At 64.2% G+C, this 26430-nt stretch overlaps 3 protein-coding genes across 6 annotated transcripts in view; 1 reads left to right on the top strand and 2 right to left on the bottom strand.

Moving 5' to 3' along the window:
* Positions 1-1520, bottom strand: part of EHMT1 (euchromatic histone lysine methyltransferase 1) — a 77414-nt gene extending 75894 nt beyond the window's left edge. For 3 of the 4 annotated variants that reach the window (XM_079789941.1, XM_079789943.1, XM_079789942.1), the window contains exon 1: positions 1442-1520. In XM_079789941.1, coding sequence (XP_079646067.1) covers positions 1442-1504 — 63 coding nt within the window. In that variant the 5' untranslated portion in view covers positions 1505-1520. The remainder of the gene's footprint in view (positions 1-1441) is intronic. The other variant, XM_079789944.1, reaches the window with a different exon arrangement.
* Positions 1521-1834: 314 nt separating this feature from the next.
* ARRDC1 (arrestin domain containing 1) lies at positions 1835-12490 on the bottom strand. Its single transcript, XM_079790996.1, has 8 exons — positions 12315-12490; positions 7148-7258; positions 6498-6548; positions 6239-6393; positions 5845-6027; positions 5591-5767; positions 5074-5509; positions 1835-4997 (listed from the first exon to the last, which is right to left on the bottom strand). Exons 1-8 carry the CDS (start codon positions 12430-12432, stop codon positions 4933-4935), a joined length of 1296 nt encoding a protein of 431 aa, XP_079647122.1. The 5' UTR covers positions 12433-12490; the 3' UTR covers positions 1835-4932.
* Positions 12491-17670: 5180 nt separating this feature from the next.
* ZMYND19 (zinc finger MYND-type containing 19) lies at positions 17671-26346 on the top strand. Its single transcript, XM_079790328.1, is given in 8 exon segments — positions 17671-17954; positions 18441-18459; positions 18462-18556; positions 19143-19202; positions 19870-19976; positions 20619-20759; positions 24046-24226; positions 24329-26346. Coding segments are annotated over 8 exon segments (798 nt in total). The 5' UTR covers positions 17671-17903; the 3' UTR covers positions 24473-26346.
* Positions 26347-26430: the final 84 nt, after the last annotated feature.

The following is a 26430-nucleotide window of genomic DNA, read 5'->3' as shown; positions in this document are numbered from 1 at the left end:
GGCAGACAGCACCCACCCCCTGCGAACACCGCCAGGCTTCCATGCGGGCCCCTTGCAGAGCGGGCGCTGGGGCAGCGCGGACAGGGGTGGCGTTCAGTGCCCACAGCTCACTCTCCTCTCACTCTCCGCAGCTCAGCCAAGCCCTCCAGCCCGGGCTGCTGTGGAGTCAGAGGCGTCCCGGGCCATCTGCTCATCAGGTGTTAATGAAAAGCCTACTATGTGCCAGGCCCTGGACAAGTGCTAGTCCGAGGACCGACTCGTCCTGTGTCTTCCACGTCTGGTTCCCTCACCTGTTGAACAGGAAAACGGCCGACGGGACTTATCCCCGGGCTCGCTGTGCCTGCAACACAGCAGGGCTCAGTAAGCGGTCTCACCGAGCACCGGTCTCACCGAGCATCGCAGGGCTTCTCCTGCGAGCCCGGACGCGCCTTCCTTATCGCATTCACCTTTCTGTCCCTGGAATGTGGCGGGGCTCGGACACACTCCTCGCGTGCAGTTTAACAGCCGCCCTGCACTCTGCTAACATCGACACTCCCGACGATGCCAGGGGAAGGTGAGCAAAACGAGTGTCCACTACCTGGGTTCCCCGCCTGGCCCGGGCACCAGGCCGCGTCCCGCCCTTTAGAAGTGCGCGCGGCCATCGCCGCACCTGGAGGGACTGCCCAGGAAACCGGCTCGGTCACCACTTTCCCAAACCCGCCCCTCCGCGAGCCGGGACCGCACACTCCCGCACTTGCGCGGGCCGGCTCGGCGCCTCTCGCTCCAGCGGGAAGCTGGGGTCCGCCCCGGAGTGGGACTCCCGTGCCGCCACCCTCGGCACCGGCCAAGGGGGAGGCCGGGCGCATTAACAAAAGAAGGGAAGTTTCTCCGTCCGGAGCCGGCGGAGCGTTCGCTCAGGAATCCACCCGAGCCGCGCACTCCCGGGCTGACAGCCGCCAGGGCCGGCAGCTTTGTCCGGGGAGGAGCGCGGACCGCCAACTTTTCGTTAAAGACGCGGCCGTCCTATTCGGAACAAAGTGGAAGGTCAGCGGGGCGCAGCGGAGGCGCCGGGAGCGCACAGGCTCGCCCGGCCGCGCCGCGAAGTTGGCCGGCGCGCCCCACTTTCCTTTTTGTCTTCGCGGCTCCGCGGGCTCCGCCGGGCCGGCGGGGGCGGGGGCGCGGGCGGCGGCCGGGCCTCCCCCGCTCCGCGCCGCACCCGCCCCGCTGCGCCGCCCCCGCCCGCGCCCGCACAAAGCGCGCCCGGCGCCGCGCGGCCCGCACGCCCGGGGCCTCGGCCCGGCCTCGGCCTGAGGCGCAGCGGCGGCGAAGAAGCGCGGGCCCGTCTCCGGCGCGGCGCCCCCGCCCGCCCGCCCGCGCGGCGCCCCCGCTCGGCGCCCCCCGACCCCGCCGCCCCGCGCCGCCCGCCCGCGCCCGCCGCCGGCCCGCCGGTCCCGCTCCTCACCTCGGCATCGGCGGCGGCCATGGCCCGGGCCCGCAGCGTGGCCCCGCCCCTCCCGCGCGCCATCGCCCCGCCCGCGCCTCGCGGCCCAGGGCGGGGCGGGCCGCCCGGCGAGTCTGCGCCTGCGCCCGCGCCCGCGCCTGCGCACTGTGGCCCGGACAGCGGCGTCCGCGGCGCGGGCCTGCGTCAGCCGGAACCGGGGCGCGCGGGCCGGCCGGGGGCGGGGCCGGTGCAAAGGCCTTCCCGGGGGCGGCGCGGCCGGCGGCCGGCGGCCCTGCCTTTTCACGAACACCAGCTCGCCCCAATTAGGCGTCCGGCGGGCGGGCCGGGGGCGGGGAAGGACCCCTGACCTCTAACCTCGGACACGTTGTTCGCGGGCCTTCTCTGGGGGCGGGCCCTGCCCTGCGTCCCTGGGCGGTGCCCTGGGTGGGGGTGCGCCCGGTTGGGAAGGGGTGCCCGTAGGTGCTGTGCGGGTTATGGGGGATGCCCCAGCTGGGGATGGTGTCGGGGCTGCGGAGGCCGCCCGAGGCGGGGAAGGGGACTGTCCCACTGGGGAGAATGGCTCCAACTTGGGGGGACGCCCCACTGGGAGCGTAGTCCGAGTTCAGAGTTGCTGCGTTAGGGAAGGTGCCGCGATTAGGGGCAGTGCCCCGCCCGGGGGTGTCCCAGCCGGTGGCCTGTCGGGACTGTGAAGGAGTGTGCCTTGTTGGGGACGGTGCTCCACGTCCCCTTGGGGAGGGTTGCCCCCGTTGGGGGGTGTTCTGGTTAAGGGAGATGCCTGACTTGGGGGTGCCCCAGCCGCGCAGCGTCCCTGATCACCCCAAGCTCCATGCCCAGGTGTGCACAGGACAAGACCCTGCGCACCAGCCTTGTCTGGAAGCACCGGCTTAGGCCTCCCGTTCCCCACGTCCGGACCAGTTCCTCCCACCCCCTGGGAGTGGAGGAGAGAAGCGTGGACTGAAGCAGGGGTTCTCTGGCCAGTCTTCAAAACAAGAACTGAAGAGGCCGAGTTGAAGGTTAATCGGCCCCTCAACCCCATGAAGGTTCGGTCTCCTGGGAGAAAGACGCCAGGAAATGCCGTTAAGTCTGTCACTGACGGTGCACTCAGGTGCAGAGGAGGAAATGGATGCCTCTATCTACCAAGGAAACCTTCCAACGGTTTCTTTCTGGCAGCCTAAGTCAGCTCGTGACAGGCGGGGACCCCCAAGCTCGCTCTGGAGCCTCGGACAGGAGGCTCAGGAAGTTAGCCAGCAGGGTTCATACCACCCAGCCTGACCCACCTTCAGCCGCACCTGCCTCTCTGGGGCTGCCCTCTCCATCTCCACTCCTGCCTTGGGCCCTCCTCTGTCCCGTCCCGGAAACCCTTTCGGCTCAGGTATCTGAGTGGCTCACTTCTCTGCCATCCTTGGGTCTCAATACCACGTCGCCACTTAAAAAATGATACTGCGCCCCACAACGTCCTTGCTTCATTTTGCTCCGTAGCCATATTGTCTGTTTTTTCTCACTATAATGTAAGTCCAAAAGGCCAAAGGCTTTTGTCATGTGTCCTGGTGTTTAGAACTCTACGTGGCACGTAGGATTCAAAATGAACATCAGTGGTTGAGCGTCGACCTATGAACCAGGAGGTCACAGGTTGATTCCCAGTCAGGACATACTGCCTGGGTTTCGAGCTCGATCCCCAGTGTGGGGGCGTGCAGGAGGCAGCTGATTAATGATTCCCTCTCATCATGGATGTTTCTATCTCTCCCTCTCTGAAATCAATAAATGTCTTTTTACATGAACATTTGTTCAATGAATGATATGAAGAAACATCCTTTGCCAGGCAAATACCAAAACAAGTGAAATGTCCGAAGTCGGCCGCACTCCTACTTTGGACCATGAGGGCAGCCTGCCCCTATCCTCGGGATCACTGGCAACATGTCAGGTGCTGCACTGTGCACGTGACGTGTTAACTCTAACCATCAGGTCAGTCCTGAGAGACAGATCATTGTTCTTATCCACATTCTGTGAATCTGCAAACCAAAGCCAGGGAGTTGTGTTCCAGGCCACGCAACTGTCTAGGGGCAGAGGTGCGATTTGAACCCGTGTGGACTTTCCTTTCGACTGAGGCTACAGCTTCTAGCAGATGTGTTAGGTTATCCTGTTGGTGGTAAACTTTGTGCTTTTCTCCAGTTTTCGTCTTCTTCTCGTCCTACAAATAATAAAATGCGGCCTGGTGCATAGCTGCCCGATAAAGAGCACATTTCCAACCGCAAAGGGTGGCCAGTGGGGTGTGTGCAGAAATGATCATCTACCAGCCTGTCCCCCCAAAAGCAGGAGGGGCAGGCCCAGAAAGCTGAGTGAGGGTGAAAACTGTAACAGCTGCCCTGGATCCAGGGGTGGGAGCCTGGACCAGAGAATGACAGCTACATCACCAGGCCCAAACCCTCCCCCTCTGGACTGTTAAAAAAAAGATGTTCAAGAAATAAACTGGGCATGTTGGGGGCATGGGGGCTCCACCTGTCCCTTCATAGGCCCATGAGTTTGTTATGGGTTAAGGTAACAGACCCGCGGCCAAGGTCACCCTTCACCATATGGCAGAGCCAGACTTTGAACCCAAAGTCTTAACCGCACCTCCCGTTTTCCCAAACTTTGTTCCAGGACCGCTGGCCAGGTAGGGCTTGGAAAGCCCGCAGGATGCCCCTTCGGGGACCATCTTTCTGCAAAACCCTGACACTATCTGCTCGCGGGTCCCTGAGTCCCAGGTGACGGCCCTTTGAAACACAGACCTCAGGAGCAGGCCTGCGTGTTCCTACTTGGACGGGAGGCAAGAAGCAGAGTCTGTCGGACGTGGCAGTGGAGCCAGCAGCAACGTGACACTGGAGGCCAAAGCTAAGGGCAAACCCTCCCCTTCACCCCCGCGGGGCCTCCTCTGGCGCAGCTCTAACCTGCGCTGCCCGGAAGGATGGGTGCTGGCCGGGCCATGCAGTCTCCGAGTTACCGCCCGGGCTCCACACCGGAAACCCAGGGCCCAGGGCCCGGGGAACGCGCCCGGGAGGGAGGGACCTAGGAGGAGGGGCGCGCCCAGGAGGGGAGGAGCGACAGGGGCAGGTGCCCGGAAGGGGCGGGTCGAGAGAGGCTGGCGCCCTGGGGGCGGGGCTTGGTGGTGGGCGGGGCCTCGCCTGGGAGGGATGAGGGCGGCCGGAGGAGGGGCCCCCAGGCTGGGCCGGCGCACGTCCGGCCGCAGGAGGGCGCCCGAGAGGCCGGCCTGCGCCCAGCAATACAAATGAAATGCTTTATTTACACCGTGGGGGGCGGGGGTCCAGTCCAGCCAGGCCGGCCCGGGCCTGGGAGCGGCCACCTGGGGGGGCCGCAGAGGCCACCTGGAGGAGGCGGAGGGGCCGGCCGGGCGCATCGAGTCCTGAGAGGGCCGGGGCAGGACGGGAGCAAAGGCACGGAGCCCTGGGCGCCGGTCCCGTGGCAGAGGTTGGCCCGCTGGGAGGAGGCGGCGGGGGTCAGCTCCCGGGGGTCAGGCCGGGGTCCGCACTGCCGCAGCTCTGCTCATAGGACGGCGGGGCCTCTGCGGAGAGAGGGAAGTCAGCATGGGGCCCGTGGCACCTCCCTACCCAGGCCCCAGGCCCCAGGCCCTCACTCACCACAGGGGTGGGCCCACAGGCTGTACTCCGGGGGGAGGATCAAGGAACTGGTGGGGGGCACCGGCCCTCCAGACCCGTCTGCGAAGTAGGGCACAGTGGCACCTGTGGAGACGCACAAGGCAGGGGGCAGAGGGTGGGAGGCGGGGCTGCCGCCCGGAGGACAGGGTTCAGGGGCGCCAGGCACTGCCCCGAAGGCGGCAGGCGTCCGCAGCTGCACGTGGCTCTTGGCAAAGAGGGAGACAGGGTCCGCCAAGGGGGGCTGGCCCGTGGCCTCAGCCCCAGCCTCCTCCTGGGGCGGGGCAGAGGGCACCACCAAGGACTGAGCCCCAGGAGGTGGCCCGGGGCCTGGCTGGGGACTTGGCGGGGCTGGGTTCATAGCGATATTGCCGATGAAGACCGGGAGCGTCACGGAGGCTTCAGGCGCCTTCAGGGAGACCTGCGAGGGGCGGGTGGTGAGGGTCCAGACCACCAGGCCCCCTCCCCACCCCCACCCCCCGCCGCCCCCCAGCCCCAGCACCTGCAGGTAGTAGTCGACGTGGATGAGGCTGCAGCCCGGCAGGGCCGACTGGGGCAGGGCGGGCACCAGGATCTGCTCTTGCCACTGCGTCCGCCTCCAGGCCTTGACGCCGGCCCCCTCCACGTCCGCGATGGCCCGCACGTCGTAGATCCAGCGCTTGGCCTTATAGGACACTTTCTAGGGAAGGGCCAGCCTGTGAGCGCTGGCAGGCAAGCGACCTACCCCCCCCCCCCACTCCCCACGGGGACCCTGACCTGCAGCAGACTGGCCACCACCGGGCTGGTGTCCTTGCCCGACTGGTTGTCAATGTCAGCCTGCAGCCGCAGCACCTGCCCCACCACATAGCCGCGGAGGTCGGTGCTGGCCGTGAGCACCACGCTGCCCGTCTTCACCAGCTTGTAGGAGAACTTCTTGGTGGTGGAGGCCACATTGGGTTGCTTGGGGGGAGGGGGAGGGGCAGACAGTTGGTGGACCCTGTGGACCCTGGCCCCGCCCACTCAGCCCCGCCATACCCGGACCCTGGACAAAGCACGGTCAGCTCGGGACAGGGAGGTCACTGCTCTTCCAGACCCTGGCCCGCCTACCTTCGCCGGGGACAGGGCGTCGCTGAAGTGGGGGCCACCCAGGGGGCCACCAGCCCCCCCTCACCTCGATGTCCGGGATGCTGTTCAGGTTCAGGGGGCTCAAGATGTAGAACACACAGCTGCACTGGTGATCCTTGGAAAAGCGCGGCGTGTCGATGGTGGCCCGCACCTGGTACACGATCTTCCCAAAGGGGCCCTCGAAAGACGTGGGTGCCGTGGCTGGAGAGAGAGCACAGACTGGCACCCAACTGGCCCCCCACCTTCCCCCTCCCCCACCAACCATCACCACCAGGCCTGGCCCGGCCGGCTGGGTGCTCGCTCACCAGGAAGCAGAAACTGGAAGGGGAAGCTGTGCTCTCCAGTAGGCAGGCTCCCTGCGGAGACATCAGGGAGGTGTGGGGGGGCCGAGGGGACACCACAGGGCCCAGGAGAGAAGCAGGCGCCACAGCCAAGCGGCTTGCGCTGCTCTGGCTGCTGGGATGCCCCGCCCCTGCGCCCAGCGCCCAGCAGCACAGGGCCAAGGCCTGGGCAAAGGATGGGCCGAGAGCTTGGCTTAGACCAGTGGTCGGCAAACTCATTAGTCGACAGAGCCAACTATCAACAGCACAACGATTGACATTTCTTTTGAGAGCAAAATTTTTTAAACTTAAACTCCTTCGATCGCCACTTCTTCAACATAGACTCGCCCAGGCCGTGGTATTTTGTGGAAGAGCCACACTCCAGGGGCCAGAGAGCCGCATGTGGCTCGCGAGCCGCAGTTTGCCGACCACGGGCTTAAACGACAGGGCTCAGAGCTGTCCCGGAGGCTGCAGCCCCCACATCCAGGAGCAGCTGCCCCTCTCGGGCGAGGCCCAGAGCCTGCCAGGGAGAGAGACCCATCAGGGTGCACAGCCCCGCGAGAGGGCGGCCAGTACCGGGTTCCCAGAGGCAGATGGAAAGAGGGGTGGACAGCCAGGCTGCCAGGCAGACGCACCTTTGTCCGCCAGCGACAGGGCGCTGTTGACGTAGCCCTCCTCCGCCACGCACGCGGCGTCGTTGGCCTTGGCGGAGACCCTGCAGGAGCCGGTGCAGCTCACCCGGATCGCTGCAAGAATGGGGACAGGTGTGAGCCCCAGCCGGCCCCGGCCCGGCCCTCCCTGCCCCCAGCACAGGCATTCAAGCAGGGCTGGCAGCCCGCCCCCCCCCCCCCGCCCGCCCCGAGTTGGGGCCTGAGAAGGCCAGCATGGTTTGCTGCCTTTTAGAAGACAGCTCCTGCCCATCCCCCGCCCGGGGTGCTCACGGGGAGCCAGGGTGGTGAGGCGCTGGACACCTGTGCTGCTGCCCCCGGGTCACCCAGAGGACACGCCTGGGCCTGCCAGACCGGGTTTTCCGGTGAGAACCCGGCTCCCAGTGGGGGTGCTTGGGGCATGAATGAGGAACAGAGGCCCACGGGGCTGCTGACCGCTGACCGGCCTTCACGCTGCCTCACAGGCAAGTCAGTAAGTCAGTTAGCCGGGGAGGCACCCTGCACCCCCAGGGAGCGCGCTGCTGGCCTCACCCTGCAGGAATGTGGTCAGACCCGCCGGAGCAGAAAAGGCGCACAATGGCGGGTGGGGTCAGCCTGGACTTCCTGGGCCGGCGCTGCCCAGCAGGCTGGTTTTCTGCATCCAGAGAGGCCTGGTCCGCTCCCCTGCTCCCCAGCGCAAGCGCCCAGGCCAGGAACCCTTGGCAGCCGCTGTTCTGTGGTCAGGAACTCGAACGTCTCAGTCCAACACCTCTGCGCTGAGTCCCAGAGGGGCAGCGGCCACGCTGGTCCAGCCCAGGAGGCCGGACACCGAGCAGGTAGAGGGGCAGAAGCTGAGTGGCAGGTGGCCCTGCGGCCCCACCCACCTCTCATGCAGGCCTGAGTCAAGGTCAGAGACCTCGGCATCTCCGCCCAGTCCCACTCCTTCCCTGACTCAGTGTCAGGTGAGGGGAAGGTGACGCAGAGTCTGGCACCTGACTGACGGAGCCTCCATGGAGGAAGCGCCCGGGGCCCGGGCCCGGGGTCAGCCAGGCCAGCCGTGGCCATGTCTCCCCAGGCTGGCCCACCTGCTGACAGACTTCCTGTGCGTCACCCTCGGCACACGGCTCCTACAGGGCCCTGGCTCTCCCCCGCCCCCGTCGGCACTGCCAGCGACCAGCCTTCGGCCTCTGTGCCATCCCGTCTCCCCTCGGGGACCTCCGCCTGCTCTCTAACCCTCGCTCCTCCGTCAGCCGAGCCCCCTGGGTCCAGGCCTGGAAGTGTCCCCACCCTGAAATCTGGGGCAGCAGGGCTCCTACCGCCCCTCACAGCCCAGGAGCAGCCAGGCAGGCAGAGAGGGCAGAGAGGGCAGGGTGGTGGGCCCGGGAAAGCCGCCCAGCTTTAACCCTCCCGTGGACGGGGCGCGGCCCCACTTGATCCCGCTGCCCTGGGGATGCTGGGGCCAAGTGTGTGCCAGAGGGATGCGGTGGTCCCCCGACGGGCCTGGTGCCCGCCTGGCACTGCCAAGTGACCCCAGTGGACGGCACACGGAGCTGAAGGATGGATCTGCCCACCTCTGCCCAAATTCCTACCCACCACACGGAGCTAACTCCACTTAGCTCAGGGATGAGTTGTTACGTGGGGTTTACATAGTAGCAGACGAGGCACAGGCTCCATTCACTTGTAACCTTCCGATTGGCAACTATTAAATACTTTGAGGCGTTGAGGGGGAAACAGACACGCTGCAGTAACCAAATGTAGGCGCTAGGGGCCTGGAGAGGTGCCAGGCAGGATGGGCAGGGACCAGGGACCCAGCAGCTCTCAGAACCTCACACTATCTACCCAGGAGCCCCAAGCACCGCCGCTCATAAGGCCGACAATCGAGGCCCAGTCCACGGGCACGGTGGGTGGCGAGACTCCCCCGCCCAGCTTGGCCTGCCCCCCAGAGTTCAGGTGAAGTGCTGTGGGGGCACCTGACCCCGGAAAGAGAACCGGTATCACAGCGAACATTGGTTACCCCCGAGGGCCCACGCGCGTGGCCTTCCCAATGCCCAGCAAAGAGCCCTCTGCACACACGGAGGCCCCTTCGGGACCCCGACGGAATGAGCCGCGTCCAGTCTCCGTCTCCGAGGAAACTGTCCTGTTCCTTCCACCCTCTTCTCCAGGACGATGGAGCAGAGGGATGGGCACGCAGCGCGCTGCCTGCCCCTGGAGGAGAGCGCGGCCATCGCACCGCAGTGCCCACTGCGCAGATGCCGACGGGCCGGTGCGCTCACAGCGCTGAGCAGGCTGCGGCCCGTGCTGCGCCATCCAGGTGCGGACGCTCAGCTTCCCAGTGCTGGGACGTATCACGGACAGCAGCACTGAACTGACGGGTACCCCTGTTTGGATGTTTGGGGCTGCTCCAGTTCTCCAAGGAAAATCACCACGTGGCCCCGCTGGGATGGCTCCGTGGTCGAGCGTCAACCCATGAACCTGGAAGTCACGGTTTAATTCCTGGTCAAGGGCACATGCCCGGGTTGTGGTCTCGATCCCCAGTGAGGAGCGTGCAGGAGGCAGCCGATCAATGGTTCTATCATCACTGATGTTTCTATCTCTCCCTTCCTCTCTGAAATCAATCCTATATAATAAAAGGCTAATATGCAAATCGACCGAACGGCAGAACGACCAGTCGCTATGACATGCACTGACCACCAGGGGGCAGACACTCAACGCAAGAGCTGCCCCCTGGTGGTCGGTGCACTCCCACAAGGAGAGCGCTGCTCAGCCAGAAGCCAGGCTCAAGGCTGGTGAGCGCAGTGGCGGTGGTGGGAGCCTCTCCCGCCTCCACAGCAGTACTAAGGATGTCCGACTGACGGCTTGGCCCTCCCCCCCCCCCCCAGGCTCCCGGACTGCGAGAGGGCGCAGGCTGGGCTGAGGGACCCCACCCCCGAGTGCACGAATTTCATGCTCTGGGCCTCTAGTACAAATATATTAGCCCTGGCCGGTTTGGCTCAGTGGATAGAGCATCAGCCTGCGAACTGAAAGGTCCCAGGTTCAATTCCAGCCCGGTTGTGGCTCGATCCCCAGGAGGGGGCGTGCAGGAGGCAGCCCATCAATAATTCTCTCTCATCATGGATGTTTCTATGTTTCTCTCCCTCTTCCTTCTTCTCTGAAATCAATAAAAATATATTAAAAATATGTTTTTAAAAATAAAAAGAAAATCATCTTTTCTTTCCCTGCGTCTAGCCCACGAGCCCGTTCTCTCTGTCCTGGTTCCAAATCTGTCACAGGAGGATGACAGCGCCCACCTCCCGGGCGGCCACGAGAATTCGCCGAGTCGGACCACAGGAAGTGGGAGGGTGGTGTCTGGCCCGTGACAGGAGCTCAGTGAGCGGGTGGGGCGGGGGGCTGGCTGCTGTCCTCCTCCATGTCCTTCCCGGGACGGAGGTCTCCCCACTGATCACTGGCTGGCAGCAAGGGTTCAACAAGTATCTTTTGAATAAAAGAAGGAAAAAGAGACCATCTTTCCTTTCCCCGACCCAGGCCTGCTGGGAGAAAGCCCAGCGCAGCTCAGCGCCCACACGCCCTCTGCTCCCAGGGTCACCTGGCCAAGCCCACCTGCTCCCCGCCCATCCCCCACCGTTCCCTCTCCCGCCCTGAGGCCCGCACTTTCACAGGTGGGACCACCAGCGGGGCTCCCTCGGCTTCTGTGGCAGCTGTCCGTTCACCCACAGCCCACCCACCACACAAAGGCCGGGGGGCTCTGTCCAGGCCAGACCAGTCCCCCACAGCTTGGGCCATCCCTCCACTGTGGTCAGCAACAGCCTGCTCCCGGGCCCCGGCTCCAGGAGGTGACAGGTGGACAAGCCAGGTGATGAGCTTGGCACTCAGTTGCCCCAGCTGCGCGGCTGCGCCTCCTTCCTTGGGCCCAGCACAGCACTCTCCCGCTGGAAAGCATGCCCCATCGCACTTCTCACCCCTCGCTTGTGCCCCAGGGAAGGACCGCGTGGTCCCTGCTGTGCCCCTGCCACACCCACTCCCACCCAAACCCCAAACTCCAACTGGGGAGATGAGAAAGGGGGTGACGGTCTCGTGGGGAGGAGACTCCACAGGCCGAACCCCCAGCGAGAGGTGAGCAGGCTCCTTACACCAGCCTCTTCTCAGACCCCCGTGGCCTCCCACTGTGGCGTGAGGGGCAGGTGAGGCCTGTCCAGGACGGAGGCGGCGGCTGCCCAGGGGGGCTCTCGGCCCTCTGTGGGGACCAGAAGTGCTGAGCTGTCAACCACACAGGGGTCTGGAGGGCCAAGGTCCAGGGGGGAGCCGGGCGGCTGTGGTTTTGGCTGAGCACCCCGAGATGGAGGAGCACCCTGAGGTGGAGGGACACGACGCACAACCTTGCGCTCGGAGCCAGGGATCCCCCACCCCCACCCTGAGGGTCGAGCCCCGAGGACTCACCCAGGTCCCGGGGGGACACCTCGGACCGGAGAGGCCGGCACCTGGGGAGGGTGCTGGGGAGGGCGGTTGCGGCAACCTGATACCCAGTTCCAAAGCCCCAGGTGTTTGCAGCCGCAGGGGGACAGGCCAGGAGGGCTCAGGTTCACCTCCCAGATACCAGCGGGGCCGGGGGCCTGGGGCACCCAGGGGTGAGCAAGACACCCCAGTGCACAAGTACAAGCTTAGACTGGACGTAAGCAGGTGCCCGGGTAGCCCGTGGGTCCAGCTGGGAACCCGCAGACTCGGCAGTGGGACTGTCTGCGCCAGGAGCCCCGCCTCCAAGTAAGGGCCCAGCAGGTGCAGGGCACAGCGGACCCCGGAGCCCCGGCAGGGAGGGGCGGAGCTCGCCTGTGTCCAGGTCACAGTGGGCTCTGCCAAGGCGGACAGCTCTAAGCCTTCACCCGGGCGGGCGGAGAGGGCAGGAAGGGAAGAAGCGGAAGACTGGGCCACCCAGGCCTCCCGGCTCTGCCCCGAACGCCGCCGGCCTCCCACCCACCACTCCCAGCACCCGGGGCACCCGAGTGGCGCCCATACGGGCCCTGGACTGTGTTAGGGGAGAAGGGGGTGTCCCAGACTCAGCGGCCTCGGCAGCGCTTCCGGGAGCCCCGGCCCAGCCCCAGGAGCGGGCGCAGCCACCTGAACCCACCCCCGCCCGGCCCGCCCCAAGGCGACCCGCGCCCACCTCGGAAGGGCAGAGACGCCCCCAGGCACACGTGCACGGCCCCTGCCAGCGGCTCCCCGGGGCTGTAGACGATGCGGCCGTGGCTCAGGCGGATCTCGAAGAGCTGCACCCGCCCCATGCCGCCCGCGGGCCCGACCGGACGGCCGCTCGCTGCTGCCCCCGCCCGCCTGCTGGCCGGCTCTGCTCTGAGCACCGCACCGGTCCGACTCGCCCTCGACCCCGCCCCGTCGGCCCTTCCTCCAATCGGGACACGCCGCAGGCCAGACCACGCCCCATCCTGCCAGTCCCCTTGTGTGACCACGCCCACGTCCCCGCCCCCATTGTGGGGCCACGCCCTCGGCCACGCCTTACGCTCGCGAGCCCGTCCCCCGTCTCAGCCACGCCTCAAGCCTTCCAGGCCCGCCCCGCCAGGCCACGCCCCGGGCCACGCCCTCTCCCGGACCCGCCCCCAAGTCGGTCGCACCCCTCGTCCGCTGGGTTTTTTCCGGGCCCTGTCCCCTCGTCTCCTCCGGTCCCCATCCCCGCCCGGTCAGCCCGCGGCCCCGCCTCCGGCCCGCAGGTTGGAGGTCCGGTCGGGTCCGGGGACCCGGCGCACGGGCACTCCCGCTGCCCCGGGAGAGAGGCCGGCTCACCTCCCGCGGAGGCGGGGCCGTGGCCCGGGCTGGGGCTGGGGACCGGAGGAGACGGTGCAGGGTCGGGGCCCGCTGGCTGGGAAGGGTCCCTCTCTGAGCCCCGCGCGTCACTCCGCGGAAGGACGCCCGGAGGGCTGGCCGGCGGGTGTGCGTGCGCGGGGAGCACGCGGCGGTCCTGGGGCTCAGGGTGGGGTCCCTGGAGCGGCCTGCCGGCGGAACCGGCCCTGAACACGTGGGTGCGGGGCTGAGGTTGTGTGGGGCGGGATGTGCGTGACTCCAGGGCGCGGAGGGACAGACTCTGATGTATCGTCTCTAAAAGGCAAGGCGGGTGGAGAGGGAAGTGTGTGGCGGGGTGAAGGCGGGGAGAGTGCACGCGGGAGACCAGAGAGCCTAGGAGAGAGAAGGTCGTGCCAGCTCAGAGCTCAGAGCTCAGAGCGGCGGCAATGGGCGCCCCCTGCTAGTTAAATATGGGGTGCCTGAAGGAGGGCGTCGAGGTCCGCTGGGTGAACGGGGTGGCATTTTCTGCTGGAGAAAACTGGCCTCGGTATAAGTTGTTTGGGGTGAGGGAGAAATTCATGACCCGCAGAGTCTGGGATGCCCGTTGGGCACTTCGCATGAATTTGGGGGAGACGAAGGATTAAAGATTTGTTACGCGCTCGTGTGTAGATGGTAACTCACGCCAGGGCGCTGATGACATTGGAGTTTGGGGTGAAACCCACAGAGACCTAATCTAGCCCTCCAGCAAAAGGGGCGGGACTTCCTGCTCCCAGGGTCCCACTGGGCCATGTGAGGAAAGGGAGGGGCCAGGGAGCCCTGGAGAGCTGGGGGGCGGGTGGGTAGGCAGGCGGCGCCAGACCCCACCTGGCTTCCTAGAGCCTGATGTACCCCAGAGGGAGAGTCTGACTGTGCAAATGAGGGGATTCCTGAGCAAGGGCAGGGTGCCCAGGGGAAGGAGGGGATTGTGGGCATCCCAAAATGCCACCTGTCACTACAGAAGTCAAGGAGGAAGAAGAGGTGTGTGCTGGCTGCTGCTGAGATGGAATAAATGAGGAGAGAGAGTAGGTGGTTTTTATCTCGGGTCACCCTCTGTCTCCCACAATTGGACCCCCATTTGCGCCCCCCCCCCCCCCAGCCTTTATTCCGACTCCATCGCCCACCCGTCCCCTGTTCGGGAAGCTGCTGCCGGCCCTCACACCCGCCGCCACCGCACCCATGTGCTGACCGCCTTTCTCTCAACGACCCTTTCCTCTTGCTCTCCTGGCGCCGGGCTTCCTGGGTGTCTCCAGGTAGATGTTTATTTTCACACAACTCCCGTGCCTTTGGGTGCCCTCCTGAGCCCTGTGGCCATGTCTAGACATTTCCTTGTCACCTTCAAAGCTTTGCCCGGCCGATGGGGCTCCGTGCTTGAGCATGGACCTATGAACTAGGAGGTCATGGTTCAATTCCCCATCGGGGCACATGCCAGGTTGTGGGCTCAATCCCTACTGTGGGGAGTGCAGGAGGCAGCCAATCCATGACTCTCATCACGGATGTTTCTATCTCTCCCTCTCCCTCTCTGAAATCAATATGCACCCAAATAAAGTGTACCCAGGACTTGTTCTAATTGCCTGAGGTGACAGACAAACAGACAACTGCTCGCTCGCTGTGGGAAGGAATGGGTGAGGCAGTGGAGGCTGTGAGTAATCTCAGTGGGCTCCGGTCCCTGGGGGTGGTCTCCAGTGTCCAGTACCTGGCCCTGTGGGGATGAAGGCAGAGAAATCCTGGCGTGGTGAGTGAGGGAGATAAAGGAGGTGGGTGCAAGTGGGGGCTCTGGATTGGTCAGTTTGCATGTGAAAGGTGTGGTCCCAGGAAGTTGCTTGCTGTCTCCAGGAATTAGCTCTGGGAGGCAGTCTCTCCCAAGGTCACAGGGCCCCCCAGATGTCAAAGCATCACAGGTAGGCACATAACACTGTCAATCCATCTCTCCTTCCCACAGCTCTGCCAGGAACACCAGCTGCCCCTCCCATGGCTTGGTTAGTTTGTCTCAGAGATGCCTGCCAACCCCTTCTCCCATCCCTTTTCCAGGTGCGCTGTTTCTCCCATCAGAAGGTGGGCTCATCCCCACCACGGACCCTTGGCCGGCCTGGGCTGGCTTTGACCGGTGATGCTGTGACAAGGGACGCCACACCAGCTGCAGGGGCTCAGGAGGCCTGGCAGCTGCTCATCTCGTTCCCTTGGGTGTGGGAGCTGCCACACAATAATGCCTGCTTACCTGCTAGGGAAACCTGAAAGAGAGAGAGAGAGAAGGAGAGAGAGAGGAAGAGAGGGAGAGAGAGATTGCCTGGACACCTGAGTGCCCCTGGCTCAGACTTCTTGCCTCAATCATACCCAGGGACTGTGGCTGAGCGGCCCTGGCTGTGTCCGCTAGCTACTGCTGCAGAACAAACTACCCCAATTGATTACTTATTGTGACAACGAGGCTGCCCTCACCTGAGGCTCTTCTGTTCCGTGCGGTATCTGCTGAGAATGGAACATCCAAGACATCTTTTTTCTTTTCTTTTTTAAAATATTTTTTATTGATTTCAGAAAGGGAGAGGGAGATAGAAACATCAATGATGAGAGAGAATCATTGATCATCTGCCTCCTGCATGCCCCCCCACCCCCCACTGGGAATAGAGCCCGCAACCCAGGCATGTGCCCTTGACCGGAATGGAACCCAGGACCCTTCAGTCTGCAGGCTGACGCTCTATCCACTGAGCCAAACAGGTCAGGGCCAAGAAGTCTTTTTCACATACATGTCTGATGCCTCACCTGCCCCGGTGGCAGGGGTAGCCCAGGTGTGGTCAGGTGACACACCTGGTCAGGTGTCCTCGGTGAGGCCTCTCCACATGGCTGGTTTGGGGGTTAGCACAGCGTGATGGTCTCCACATAGTGAGACTGACGACCTGGCGGTATGTCACCAAGGTGGAGGAAGGCGAAGCTGCCTGTCCTCAGTCCTGGGCTCTGAGTTCCAGAACCTTCTACGATGGTAAGTGCATCAGAACAGTCACAGGACCAATTGGGTGGAGCATCACACACTTACCAGGAGAAAAGGAATTGGTGACAAATGGAGACAGCTGACCGCACCAGCCAACCGCAGAACCACCCAGCTGAGTCCAATCTGGATTACAGAACCACGAGGAAGTAAATGGTTGCTTGAAGCCGGGAAGTTTTGGGGTGGTTTGTTATGCACCAACAGATACTGGGACAGACATTGTTTTTCATAGTGGCGGCACCAATTTGTAATCCCAGCAACAATGCACGAGGGTTGCCCGCCCCCCACTTCCTCGCCCACACTTGTTTGATTCATTGCTTCATTGATGATAACCATCTGATAGGTGTGCGGTGGTATCTCATGGTGTCCTCCCTTCTGAGTGTAAAAGTCAAAGTCCTGCCAAGAGTCTATTGCTCAGCACTCCAGTCTGGTCACAATAGCCACCTCCATTTTCTTTTCTTTTTTTTTATTAAATGTTTCCATTGATTTTAGAGAGGAAGAGAGAGGGAGAGACAGAAACATCCCAGGCTGCGCCTCCCCCCCCCCCCCCATGGAGCAGCAATGCAGGCATGTGCCCTGACATGACCAGGAATTGAACAGGTGACCACTTGGTGCATAAGACGATGCTCAACCCACTGAGCCACACCAGCGGGGCGGACACCTCCATTTTCAAACATGCCAGGAATGTCCCCAGCTCGGGGCCTTTGCAGAGGCTCATCCCACTGCCTGGAATGCGCTCCCCTGTGTGCTGCCATGACTCAGGCCCCCTCCTTCCACTGACTTGTGGGTCAGGCCTACTCTGCTCCCCACCTTCACCAGGACCCCCAACCTCTAAAGCTGACCTACGTGTTTCCCCCGCGGCAGGTATGGCCTCCTAACACCGCACATAACTCACTCATCACGGGCTTTTTCTGCCTTCCTCGCTGGAATATGAGCAGGCGCTTTAAATGTACGCGCACGGGTGGGTCCTGGGAGCAAAAGCCAAGCTGGAGTGGTTGCCAGGAGGCAAGGCTGGTAGGCAGGCGCCCCCTCGTCCCCAAGAGGCAGCTGGGCGTCCCTGGAGCAAGCGGGTCTGCGCCCTGGACATCGCCCACCCCGGTTAGGGAGCCTGCGGCCGGGAAGGCTGGTGTAGCCTGGGGTCGGGGGCCGGCCGCCTGGTCCCGAACACGCCCCCGTGCGGAGGGGACACGCCAGGGGGGAGGAGGGCCCCCCGCTGGGCTTCTCCCCTGTCCTGCAGGCGCGGGCCCCCAGCCTTGCTTCTCGGCGGCCGGGCACCTGGGTCCCGCGCTCACCCCCGATCCCGCCCCTGCCCGCTGCCCTGGTCGGAGGGCCGTTTATGGGAGCCGCGGCGAGTCCAGCACCCTAACCACGGGCCCGCGGACAGCCGGGGGCGCAACGCCAGGAGCTGCCCAGGGATCGGGGCGGCGCAGGGGCGGGGCGCGGGATCCGGGGTAAAACGCGGGGTCGGGGGCGGCGAGAGAGCCGGTGCCGGCACAAAGCTTCCCGCGAAACTGACGTAGCGGGGCGGCCGCGCAGGCCCCGCCCCCGGCCGCGCCCCTCCCCCGCGCTCGCCCTGCCGCTCGGCGCGCCTGCGCACTGGCCGGCTCCCCGTTGGCCGTGGCGAAGCGGCGCGCGCCGGCTGGTGCAGGGCGCGCCCCACTATTGGCCGGGAGGCGGCGGGCGGGGGTGTGTCCGCGCCGCGCCCCGCCCTCGTCTCCGCTCGCGGTGGTGCGCGCGGCGGCAGCGGCGGCGCGTGGCAGGTCCGGCGGGCTCGAGGCGGCGGCTGAGGCGGCCTGGTCCCGGCCCGGCCTCGTCCCGCCCGGCTGCCCGGACCCGACCCCTGACCGCCCGCCCGCCCGCCCGGCTCGCTCGGCGCGCCGCGGCCCCGCCCCGGCCCGGCACCTCCCAAGGGAGCGGCGCCGCCGGCCGAGCGCAGGCCTGGCCATGACCGACTTCAAATTGGGCATCGTGCGGCTCGGCCGGGTGGCCGGGAAGGTGAGCGGCACGGGCCGGGGGCTGGGCCGGTGGGCGCGGCGTCGGGGCTGGGGCTGGGGCTGGGTCGGGGCCGCGGGGCCTGGCCGGGGACACCGGGCCCGGCGGTTGTGCGGGTGGCGGGCCGGCGGCGTGTCCCCGCGGGGGCACCCTCCTTGGGCCGCGGCCTGGGGCTCGGACGGTGCGCCGCGGCCCGGGAGGAGGCGGCCCCAGGCGGCACCTGCGGCGCGGGGACCGCAGCGCCCTTCCGATGCGGCGCGCTCGCTCCTTGCGGAGACCGGTGTGTGCGCGCCGCTCCGAGCCTGCGGGTCCTGGTGGCGCTTCGCACAGGTTTCACGCGGCCAGCGGGGGCCACGTCTGGCCGAGCCTCCGTGGGCCCCGCCGCGGCCAGGCCTCCCTCTGCTGCTCTCCCGTCCCCGGCCCCGCCCTCCGCGTGGTCGAGGCTGGGGCTCCCGGCACCTGTGGGCATTGAGGCTTGGCTGTTTCCAGGAGCCGGCCGGCCGTGCCGCTGACCAGCCACGGACCGTACCCTGGATGGGAACCCTGTTCCCATCGCCAGCGGCGGAAGCTTCGGGTGGGAGAGGAGCAGAGGCAGTCAGATGAAGGTAACACGGACGCAGACCCTAGGGAACAGCTTCCGAGCCAGAGCGAGCCGACCCTGTGGGGGCTGTGTCCTGCCCGGCCCGGCCTGCAGGAGGCGTGGCTTCCTACCTAGGGAAGGGTGGGCTCCCCTCAGCTCTGAGACCCTCCTGACCCAGCGCCGAGCGGCACGCAGGAGCAGAAAGTAAAAAGGTCAATTCCGTGGGCAGCTGTGTGCCGGCTGCCCTGCTTAAGAAATGAACGTTAATCGACACCTTCTGGGTACTCTGCCTCCGTCCCACCCCCCTCCTCTGCTCCACTGAAGCCGCCGTGCCGGACGAGGCTTATTGGCACCTGAAACCGCACAGAGTCGAGGTTGGCCAGCTTGGTGGCAGGTCGGATGGGTGGCCTCGTGCGGGTGGCCAGTGCAGCCCGAAGCCCGCTCCTCTGGTGCAGTCTCGGGTGGGGATGCCCAGCCCTGGCACGGCTACCTGCTCTCTGTGGCAGACTGCCCACCCCCTCACTCTGACTCCTGAAGGGCTGGTGCGTTCCTGCCTGTTACAGTGCCTCACCCGTCCCACATGTAACCTGTGAAATGTGGTTGATTTGTAGACCAAGTACACGCTGATAGACGAGCAGGACATCCCGCTGGTGGAGGGCTACTCCTTCGAGGTAAGGGCGGCCCCCTTTCCAGCCCTTGGGGAGGGCCGGGCCGGGAGGGGTGGCTTTCTCCCCCAGGGGAGGCCCGGAAGTCCCTGCAGAACCCGGGTCTCAGCGCTGCCTCTGTGGCACTCTTCCTCCCAGTGGCCACCCTGATTGCTTCTCTTCCCGAAGCAGAGACCAGTTGTGTCACATTCGTGACTGAATTCAACTGGACAAGCCCCGGTTCCTTAGGAGACTGTCCCCCACCTCCCCCTGGCCTGGGCCCTGTCCCTCCTGGTGCCCAGTGCTCCTTCCTCTCAGCTTCCCGGCGCCCCTGCCTTCCACTGCCGCTGCTTGACCAGCTTCTGTTCATGCCCCAGTGCCCAGTCCCCCCACCCTCCTCACGCGCCTGCAGCAGCTGCTTGTGCAGGGGGTGCCTTTCTCACTGGTTGTGGGCTTTTGTAAGATGAGGGAAGCTCCTCTCTGTCCACAGTACTGTGCTCCTGCCTGTCGCGCTCAAATGCAGGAGCTCGGGACATGCTGGCTCGTGCTGTGTGTCCGGGCCTCCCAGGGTCCCAGCAACAGGCCCGCTCCGTCCCTCTGCCTTGTTCCCGGCGCTCAATGTCTCTAAGAGGAACCTGAACGGTTGCTGGGAATCGGAGGCTTCTTAGCAGACCTGTACCTTGTTCCTTCTCAGGCCAGGATGGAAGTGGATGCCGATGGAAATGGTGCTAAGATATTCGCTTACGCCTTCGACAAAAACCGAGGAAGGGGCTCGGGCAGGCTTCTGCATGAGTTGCTGTGGTGAGTATTACCGGGCTGCTTGCTCCCCACTGGGTCCTGCATGAACCCTGGGGTACGGGAGCCAGGGCGGCCTCCCCTCATGCTTCTGTGCCACTCGGCTAACTCAGAGGAGTGGCGGCGTGCTGTGGCACCAGCAGGCCCACCTGGGTCTCCAGACCACGTGCGCTTTCTTTTCGCAGCTCACTGGGGCGGTTATTGCCTCCCCGGGAGGTGGGTTCTGCTTTTCCCCCCGACTGACCCCCCTCTCCCAGCCATTCCCACCCCGGGCAAGCCCCCACCGCCCCAGTGTCTGTCCATTGGTTATGCTCATATGCCTGCCGGCTCTTGCTGAGCCTGTTGGTGGGACATGGGGAAGCAGCTGCCGTCCCTGGTGTGCACGGGGGGGCGGGGGGGGGGGCTCAGAGGGGCGTCTCTAGGCTGTGCTGCAGAGTTTGGGGTTCCGGCCTTGGTTCCCTACAGCCCAGCTCTTCCATCCAAGGGCTAAACTGTCAACCTGGCTGGTCCTGTTTGGGCCACGGACTGACACCTTGGGTTCCCCTGGGCATCCTCACTCCTGGTGTGCCCGTCAGTGTGCGAGGGCAGTGCAGTCGTGTGGCGGACACGCTGGGCTGTGGAGGCGGGTCGAAGAGTGCTTGTTTCTAGGGAGCGGCACAGGGGCGGCATCGCCCCCGGCTTCCAGGTCGTGCATCTCAACGCGGTGACCGTGGACAATCGCCTGGACAACCTGCAGCTGGTGCCGTGGGGCTGGCGGCCCAAAGCGGAGGAGACCTCCAGCAAACAGAGGTGGGTCTTCCGGCTGCCAGGCGGCAGGGCGGCGCCGAGGACTGCCTGCTCTCGCCACCACGCCCCACGTCCCCGCTCTGCTCCGATGCTGCTGTGGTTCGGGACCTTGCTGCTGTCCCTCGATGTGTGGGGCCTCCTGTTCTGGGAGGCGGGTGAGGTCCTGATGCTTCTCTTTTTGGGCGGGTCATCGATGACGGCTCTGTCGGGAGCAGGGTCATCTGGGCTGGACGCCTGCAGGTGGTAGGACTTGTCTCTGTCCCCGAGGCAGGTGAGGTGTCTTCGGCTCCGTGCACACAGGTCTTTTTGTCGTGCTCCTTGCCCAACACCTGACGCAGTGGTTGAGGGGAGCAGGCGACGTGGATTGGAGGCTTGGTCTCCTCTCTGAGTCCTGCAAACAGCGCTTGTGCTCAGACAGCACATGCATCCGCCCGGTGGGAAGGCTGCCCCGAGGCAGTTCCTGCGGCCCGGGGAGCGCCCAGCTTGGAGCTTCGAGGAGCCCTTGGGGAACCAGGAGTTGGGGGACCAGCAGCAGGTCGGGGGCTGGGAGCTGACGCTGGTTGCTGACACGGCCAGGGTGTCTCTGGCCACACGTGCATTCCAGGCTCGGAGGGCCCCCAGGGGTTTCTGCGTGTCCTCAGGCCTCTGGGCAGCTGTCCCCGACGGTGGCGGTGACTCCCAGCAGACAGATGTCAGGGAGGTTGGACAGGTCAGTGTTTCTCGGGATCTTGGCAGACGGAGACGGGTGAACTGCTGCAGTTGTCATCCTCACGGTCTTGCTGGAGCCTGAGCTGCGGACGTGGGAGCGGCAGGTTCAGAGGCCACGTGTCGGGGTGGTCCCCAGGCTCTCAGGACGGGAGGGGCAGGGCTGGGCCGAGCCTCTGCGTTCTCTCCTCTAATGATAGAGTATGGCCTGATCTTGAGGGAGACTGACCCTTTTGTAATTGTCCTCTTAGATTTCTGGTTGAATGTGACAGAGCCCTGGCTGATAGGTCAGTTGGTTAGAGCAGCCGTCGCCAACTGGTGGCCCGTGAGGTCCGAGAGGTTGGCGACCGCTGGGTTAGAGCATTGGCGTGATAGCAAGTTTCCAGCTTCGACCCCTGGTCAGAGCATATACAAGAATCCACCAATGAATGCACAAATAAGTGGAACAAGACATGGGTGTCTCTCTCTCAAATCAGTACATTAAAAACAAACAAGAAAGAAAAGAGCCCTGGCTGGTGTGGCCCAGTGGATAGAGCGTTGGCCTGGGGACTGAAGGGTCCCAGGTTTGATTCCAGTCAAGGGCACATGCCTGGGGTGCAGGCTTGGTCCCCAGTAGGGGTTATGCAGGAGGCAGCCAGTCAATGATTCTCTCTTCACTGATGTTTCTCTCTCTCCCTTCCTCTCTGAAATCAATGAAGATATGTTTTAAAAAGAAAAGAAAGTGACAAAAACAAGGCCCAGTTTGGCTGAAGCAAAGATAGGGCACTGATTGGCTCCTTGGTTCTTCCTTGGAGCGGCCACCAGAGCGGCAGGCGCGCTGTCCCTGGGCAGGTCCCCGAGGCCTCGCAGAGCCCTGGGTCACCAGTGAGCTGCTTTAGCTCACGTTTCTCCCCGGGCGCTGGGGACGGGAGGGCTGTTCGTCAAACAGAACAGAAGGAGAAGGGCCCCTCGGAGGCAGGGCGGCCTCCACAGGTCCCCGGGGCCCAGTGTGCACGCGTGTGCGGTGTCCATGCGGGACCTGCCCTCCCCAACCCACGCAGGCCCCCTAACACCCGCCTGTCACCAGCGAAGGGTCTGCTCCTCCAGGGTCCCTTCTTCCTAAGGCTGACGAGTACCCCTTGTGTTCACCACGGGTGACTTACCCTTCCGTCCAGCGGCGGGCACTGGTGTGGCTGCTCCCGGTTCCAGCTTGTGGAGCGATGCTGCTGTGAATGTGGGTGTGCAGACCCTCGTCAGGACCCCCGCTTTCAGTTCTCGTGGGCATGTCCCCAGGATCGGATTGCGGGGTCCTGCGGGAGCCCTGCTGGTAATTTTCTGAGGTCCTCAGACGGTTTCCACAATGGCTCCCCGCTGTACAGTACGCGGTGCGCAGGCTCCCCCCACATTCTCACCAGCGCTGTAGTTTAGTTTGTTGTTTCAACAGCAGCCATAACTGGTGTGAGTTGGCATCATTGTAGTTTTGCTTTTTCCCGCCGACTAGTGATGTTGGGCATGTTCTCGTGGGCTTTTGGGCCGTTGTGTCTGTGGAGACTGTGTCTTCAGTTCTCTGTCTCTAAGTTGTGTTATCTTGTTGTGTTGTACTGCTCTATGTACTCTAACCGTTATCACATCTATGGCAAATCTTCCCCTCATCTTGTGGGGTGCCTTTTTACCCTGGACAGTATCTTGATGCACAACAGCTTTAAGTTCTGTGAGGTCCAGTATGTCTGTGTCCTCTGTCACCTGTGGCTCGGTGTCATGTCCAGGAAATGGTTGCCAAGCCCCGTGTAGGACAGCTTTTGTCCTGTGTTTGCTTCTGAGAGACCTTGTGTTCAATGTCTTATGTTTAGGTCCTTGGTTCATTTTGAGTTAATTTTTGTGTATGGTGTTAGGTGAGGGTGACCCTTCCCTTTCCTCTTTTTAAAAAAATAGATATTTTCATTGATTTTTTACAAAGATACAAGGAGAGGGAGAAAGGGATAAATATCAATGATAAGAGAGAATCATGGATCGGCTGCCTCCTGCACACCCCACACTGGGGATCGAGCCCGTAACCCAGGCATGTGCCCTGACCGGGAATCGAACCAGTGACCTCTTGGTTCCTGGGTCGACACTCAGCCACTGAGCCGCGCCGGCTGGGCTCCCTTCCCTCTTTTACCCAAGTCCCCACAGACCTGGGAGTTAAACTCTCTGCGAGGTCACGGTGCTGCCTGTCAGGGCGCCTCGCTCTGGAGCCCCTCAGTTGCAGCCCTGCTGTCCACTCACACAGACGGGGTGGAAGGATGCGGGCAGCACAGCACCGAGGGGAGGAGGCGCAGCTGGGGCCCTGAGCAGGGGGGGGGGACTGCCTGCTGGCTCAGGTGGCGGGCGTGGCGGGGTCCTGAGGCCGAGTCCTGTGCCTGCCGTGTCCCTCGTGCCAGGTGCGGGAGACCCAGCCCTGCTCTGCGCCTTTCAGCGCGGAGACCAAGTGCTACAAAGTAGGTGTCAGTGGGGATGAGCCCACAGTGCGGGTGGGCAAAGTCCAGTTGCCAGGACAGAAATGGGGGTGGCCGTCCTGGGTCCTGCATCATCCTCTGTGCCTAGAGCTGGGCCCCTTGTCCTTCAGGGAGCAGAGCTTGTACTGGCTCGCAATCCAGCAGCTCCCCACGGACCCCATCGAGGAGCAGTTCCCCGCGCTGAGCGCCACGCGGTACTACAACGCCAACGGGGACGTGGTGGAGGAGGAGGAGAGCTCCTGCACCTACTACGAGTGCCACTACCCGCCCTGCACGATGATCGAGAAGCAGGTACGGCCGCTCCGCTCCCGTCCCCTCAGGCCCCTCGGGCCTCTGCAGCCGCGGGGCCGGGTCCTCCGCAGGACTGAGAGGTCACCTGCTCTGTGCTTTCAGCTCCGGGAGTTCAACATCTGCGGGCGCTGCCAGGTGGCCCGGTACTGCGGCTCGCAGTGCCAGCAGAAGGACTGGCCCGCCCACAAGAAGCACTGTCGGGAGAAGCGGCGCCCCTTCCAGCACGAGCTCGAGCCGGAGCGATGACTGGGCAGCGGCAGCTCGGCCCTGCGGCTCCAGGCCTGCCCTGGACACCGCGGACACGTGGTGGTGGAGCCTGGTGGTGTGGAAGAAGCCAGCGGCGCCCGGAGCGGCGGCGGCAGCGGCGGCCCTGGTTGCGGGCACTTGGCGGGGCCCAGCGCTCCCCTGGAAGTGCTCCCTGCAGTAGAGACAGCTGGGAGGCTCCCGCCAGGATGCTTCTCATTATTTATATGTTAATATGTTTGTAAACTCATGTACAGTTTTTTGGGGGGGGAGGCCGTGGGGGGTTAGGAATTACAAATAGAATCATTTGCTGTCATCCTCAAGCAGCAGACGGTCAGGCCACGGGTCTCAAACTGTCAGAGCAGGAGCCGCCCAGGAGCGCGGCCTCGGCGTGGCATCTACACGGGAAGTAAAGGGCAGTCACCTAGCACCTGCTCTGCGCGCCTCCTTTCCCGCTGAGCCCGTTTCCGAGTGGGCCGGGCCCTGGGGTGGGGGCCCGCCTCGATCCTGGGCTTCTCCCAGGAGTGAGGCCCAGACCCACTGCCCTGTGGCGTGGAGTGGACCTGGGTGATCGCAGCCCAGCTGTGAAGTTCTCGCCTGGACTCCCTGAGTGTCCGGCAGGTCTCTGAGGCCCTGCCTGTGAGCAGCGACCTGGAGGACCGGAGCTCTGCTCCCCACACCGTGCGGGGCCTTTGCCCTCCCTGGAGCCACAGATGTCCGGGTGCTGGGCCACCTGGCAGCACCTCGCACTGCCACCCCGGGGCAGGGAGCTGGGCTGTGTGGTTGGCATCTGGCTGGGAGGATGAGGCTGGCCCTCCAGGGTGACTGTGTGGGCAGCCCCGGCCCTGGAAGTCCTGCTACACTCTCCATGGCAGCTCTTGTGTGTGCTCACTGCGGCCTGGCTGGGCGGCCCCATGCTGGCCTCTGTTCTCTGCTTAGCTTCCTGTCGCTCCTTTGCAAACGTGGTGGAGCTCACAGGGAACAGGAGGGCTCTGTTCTAACCCTGAAGGAGGGTTTTCTGGACGTGAGAGGACTCCGCATTCCCACACACTTGTTTGGCCAGAAGCTCCTTTGCGGCTAGAGGTCAGGCGTGGGTATTTTCTGGGTCTGAGAGTTTTGCTGCATGGGCGGTCTGTTCAGGTCCCTCCAGACCCTGGGATGAGCAGTGATGGGCTCAGCTATTGGGGATGGTGACATGTGTGATCCTGAGAGACGGTTGGCCCTACAGCTGGTTTGAGCTCTCGGGACATTCCCGGTGACTCCTGCTTCCAGAGGCCAGTTCTGGCCAGGACAGTTGGGGGCGGGGGCCTATATAGGCACGGGCCCCAAGTGCTCAACAGTTGCTTTCAAACAAAGGCTCCTGGGCAAGGAGGACCAGGCTGCGGCTGCGGGTTTTTCCTGTCCTTTAGGGCATGGCTAGGTTGGTGCTCCAGCGGTCTACATCCCCTGACCAGCACGTTGCTCTGCCGTCAGCCATTCATCAGAAACCGCATTGGAAGGGACGTGCCCAGGGTCTGCTGACTACAGTGCCCACTGGGTCCTGACACTTGGCTGCTTCCTACGTGTCTCGTGGTGCTTCAGGCATAGCCTTGACCTGGGGGTCGCTGTTGGCCATGGAGCTGGCACCACAGGAGGCAGCGTCCCGGCCCTGGGCTGGAGCTGGGAACGTGGCCTTGGCCTAGAGTTGGCCCCTGCCGCAGTCCCTCCCCTGTGCTCATGTCACCACCATGGCGCCTGGAGCAGGTGCTGTTGGGAAGGTGCCGTTGGCCCACAGACTGTCCACTAGCTTCCCTCGTCCACTGCCCGATACCCAGCCCAGCCTCTTGATCTTTGTAGCCACACAGCAGAGAGCATCTATGAAGCCCGACATTCAGAAGGTCCGTTCACGGGGGCTTGTTTCTAACCTGTTGGGAATGGGCGGGGGGCGTTGCCTCGTTTGTCCCCGAGAGGAAAACGTCTCT

This window comes from Cnephaeus nilssonii, assembly GCF_951640355.1.
Source record: "Cnephaeus nilssonii genome assembly, chromosome: 14".
NCBI lineage: Eukaryota > Metazoa > Chordata > Mammalia > Chiroptera > Vespertilionidae > Cnephaeus > Cnephaeus nilssonii.
This window is presented reverse-complemented; position numbering and strand designations above follow the sequence as displayed.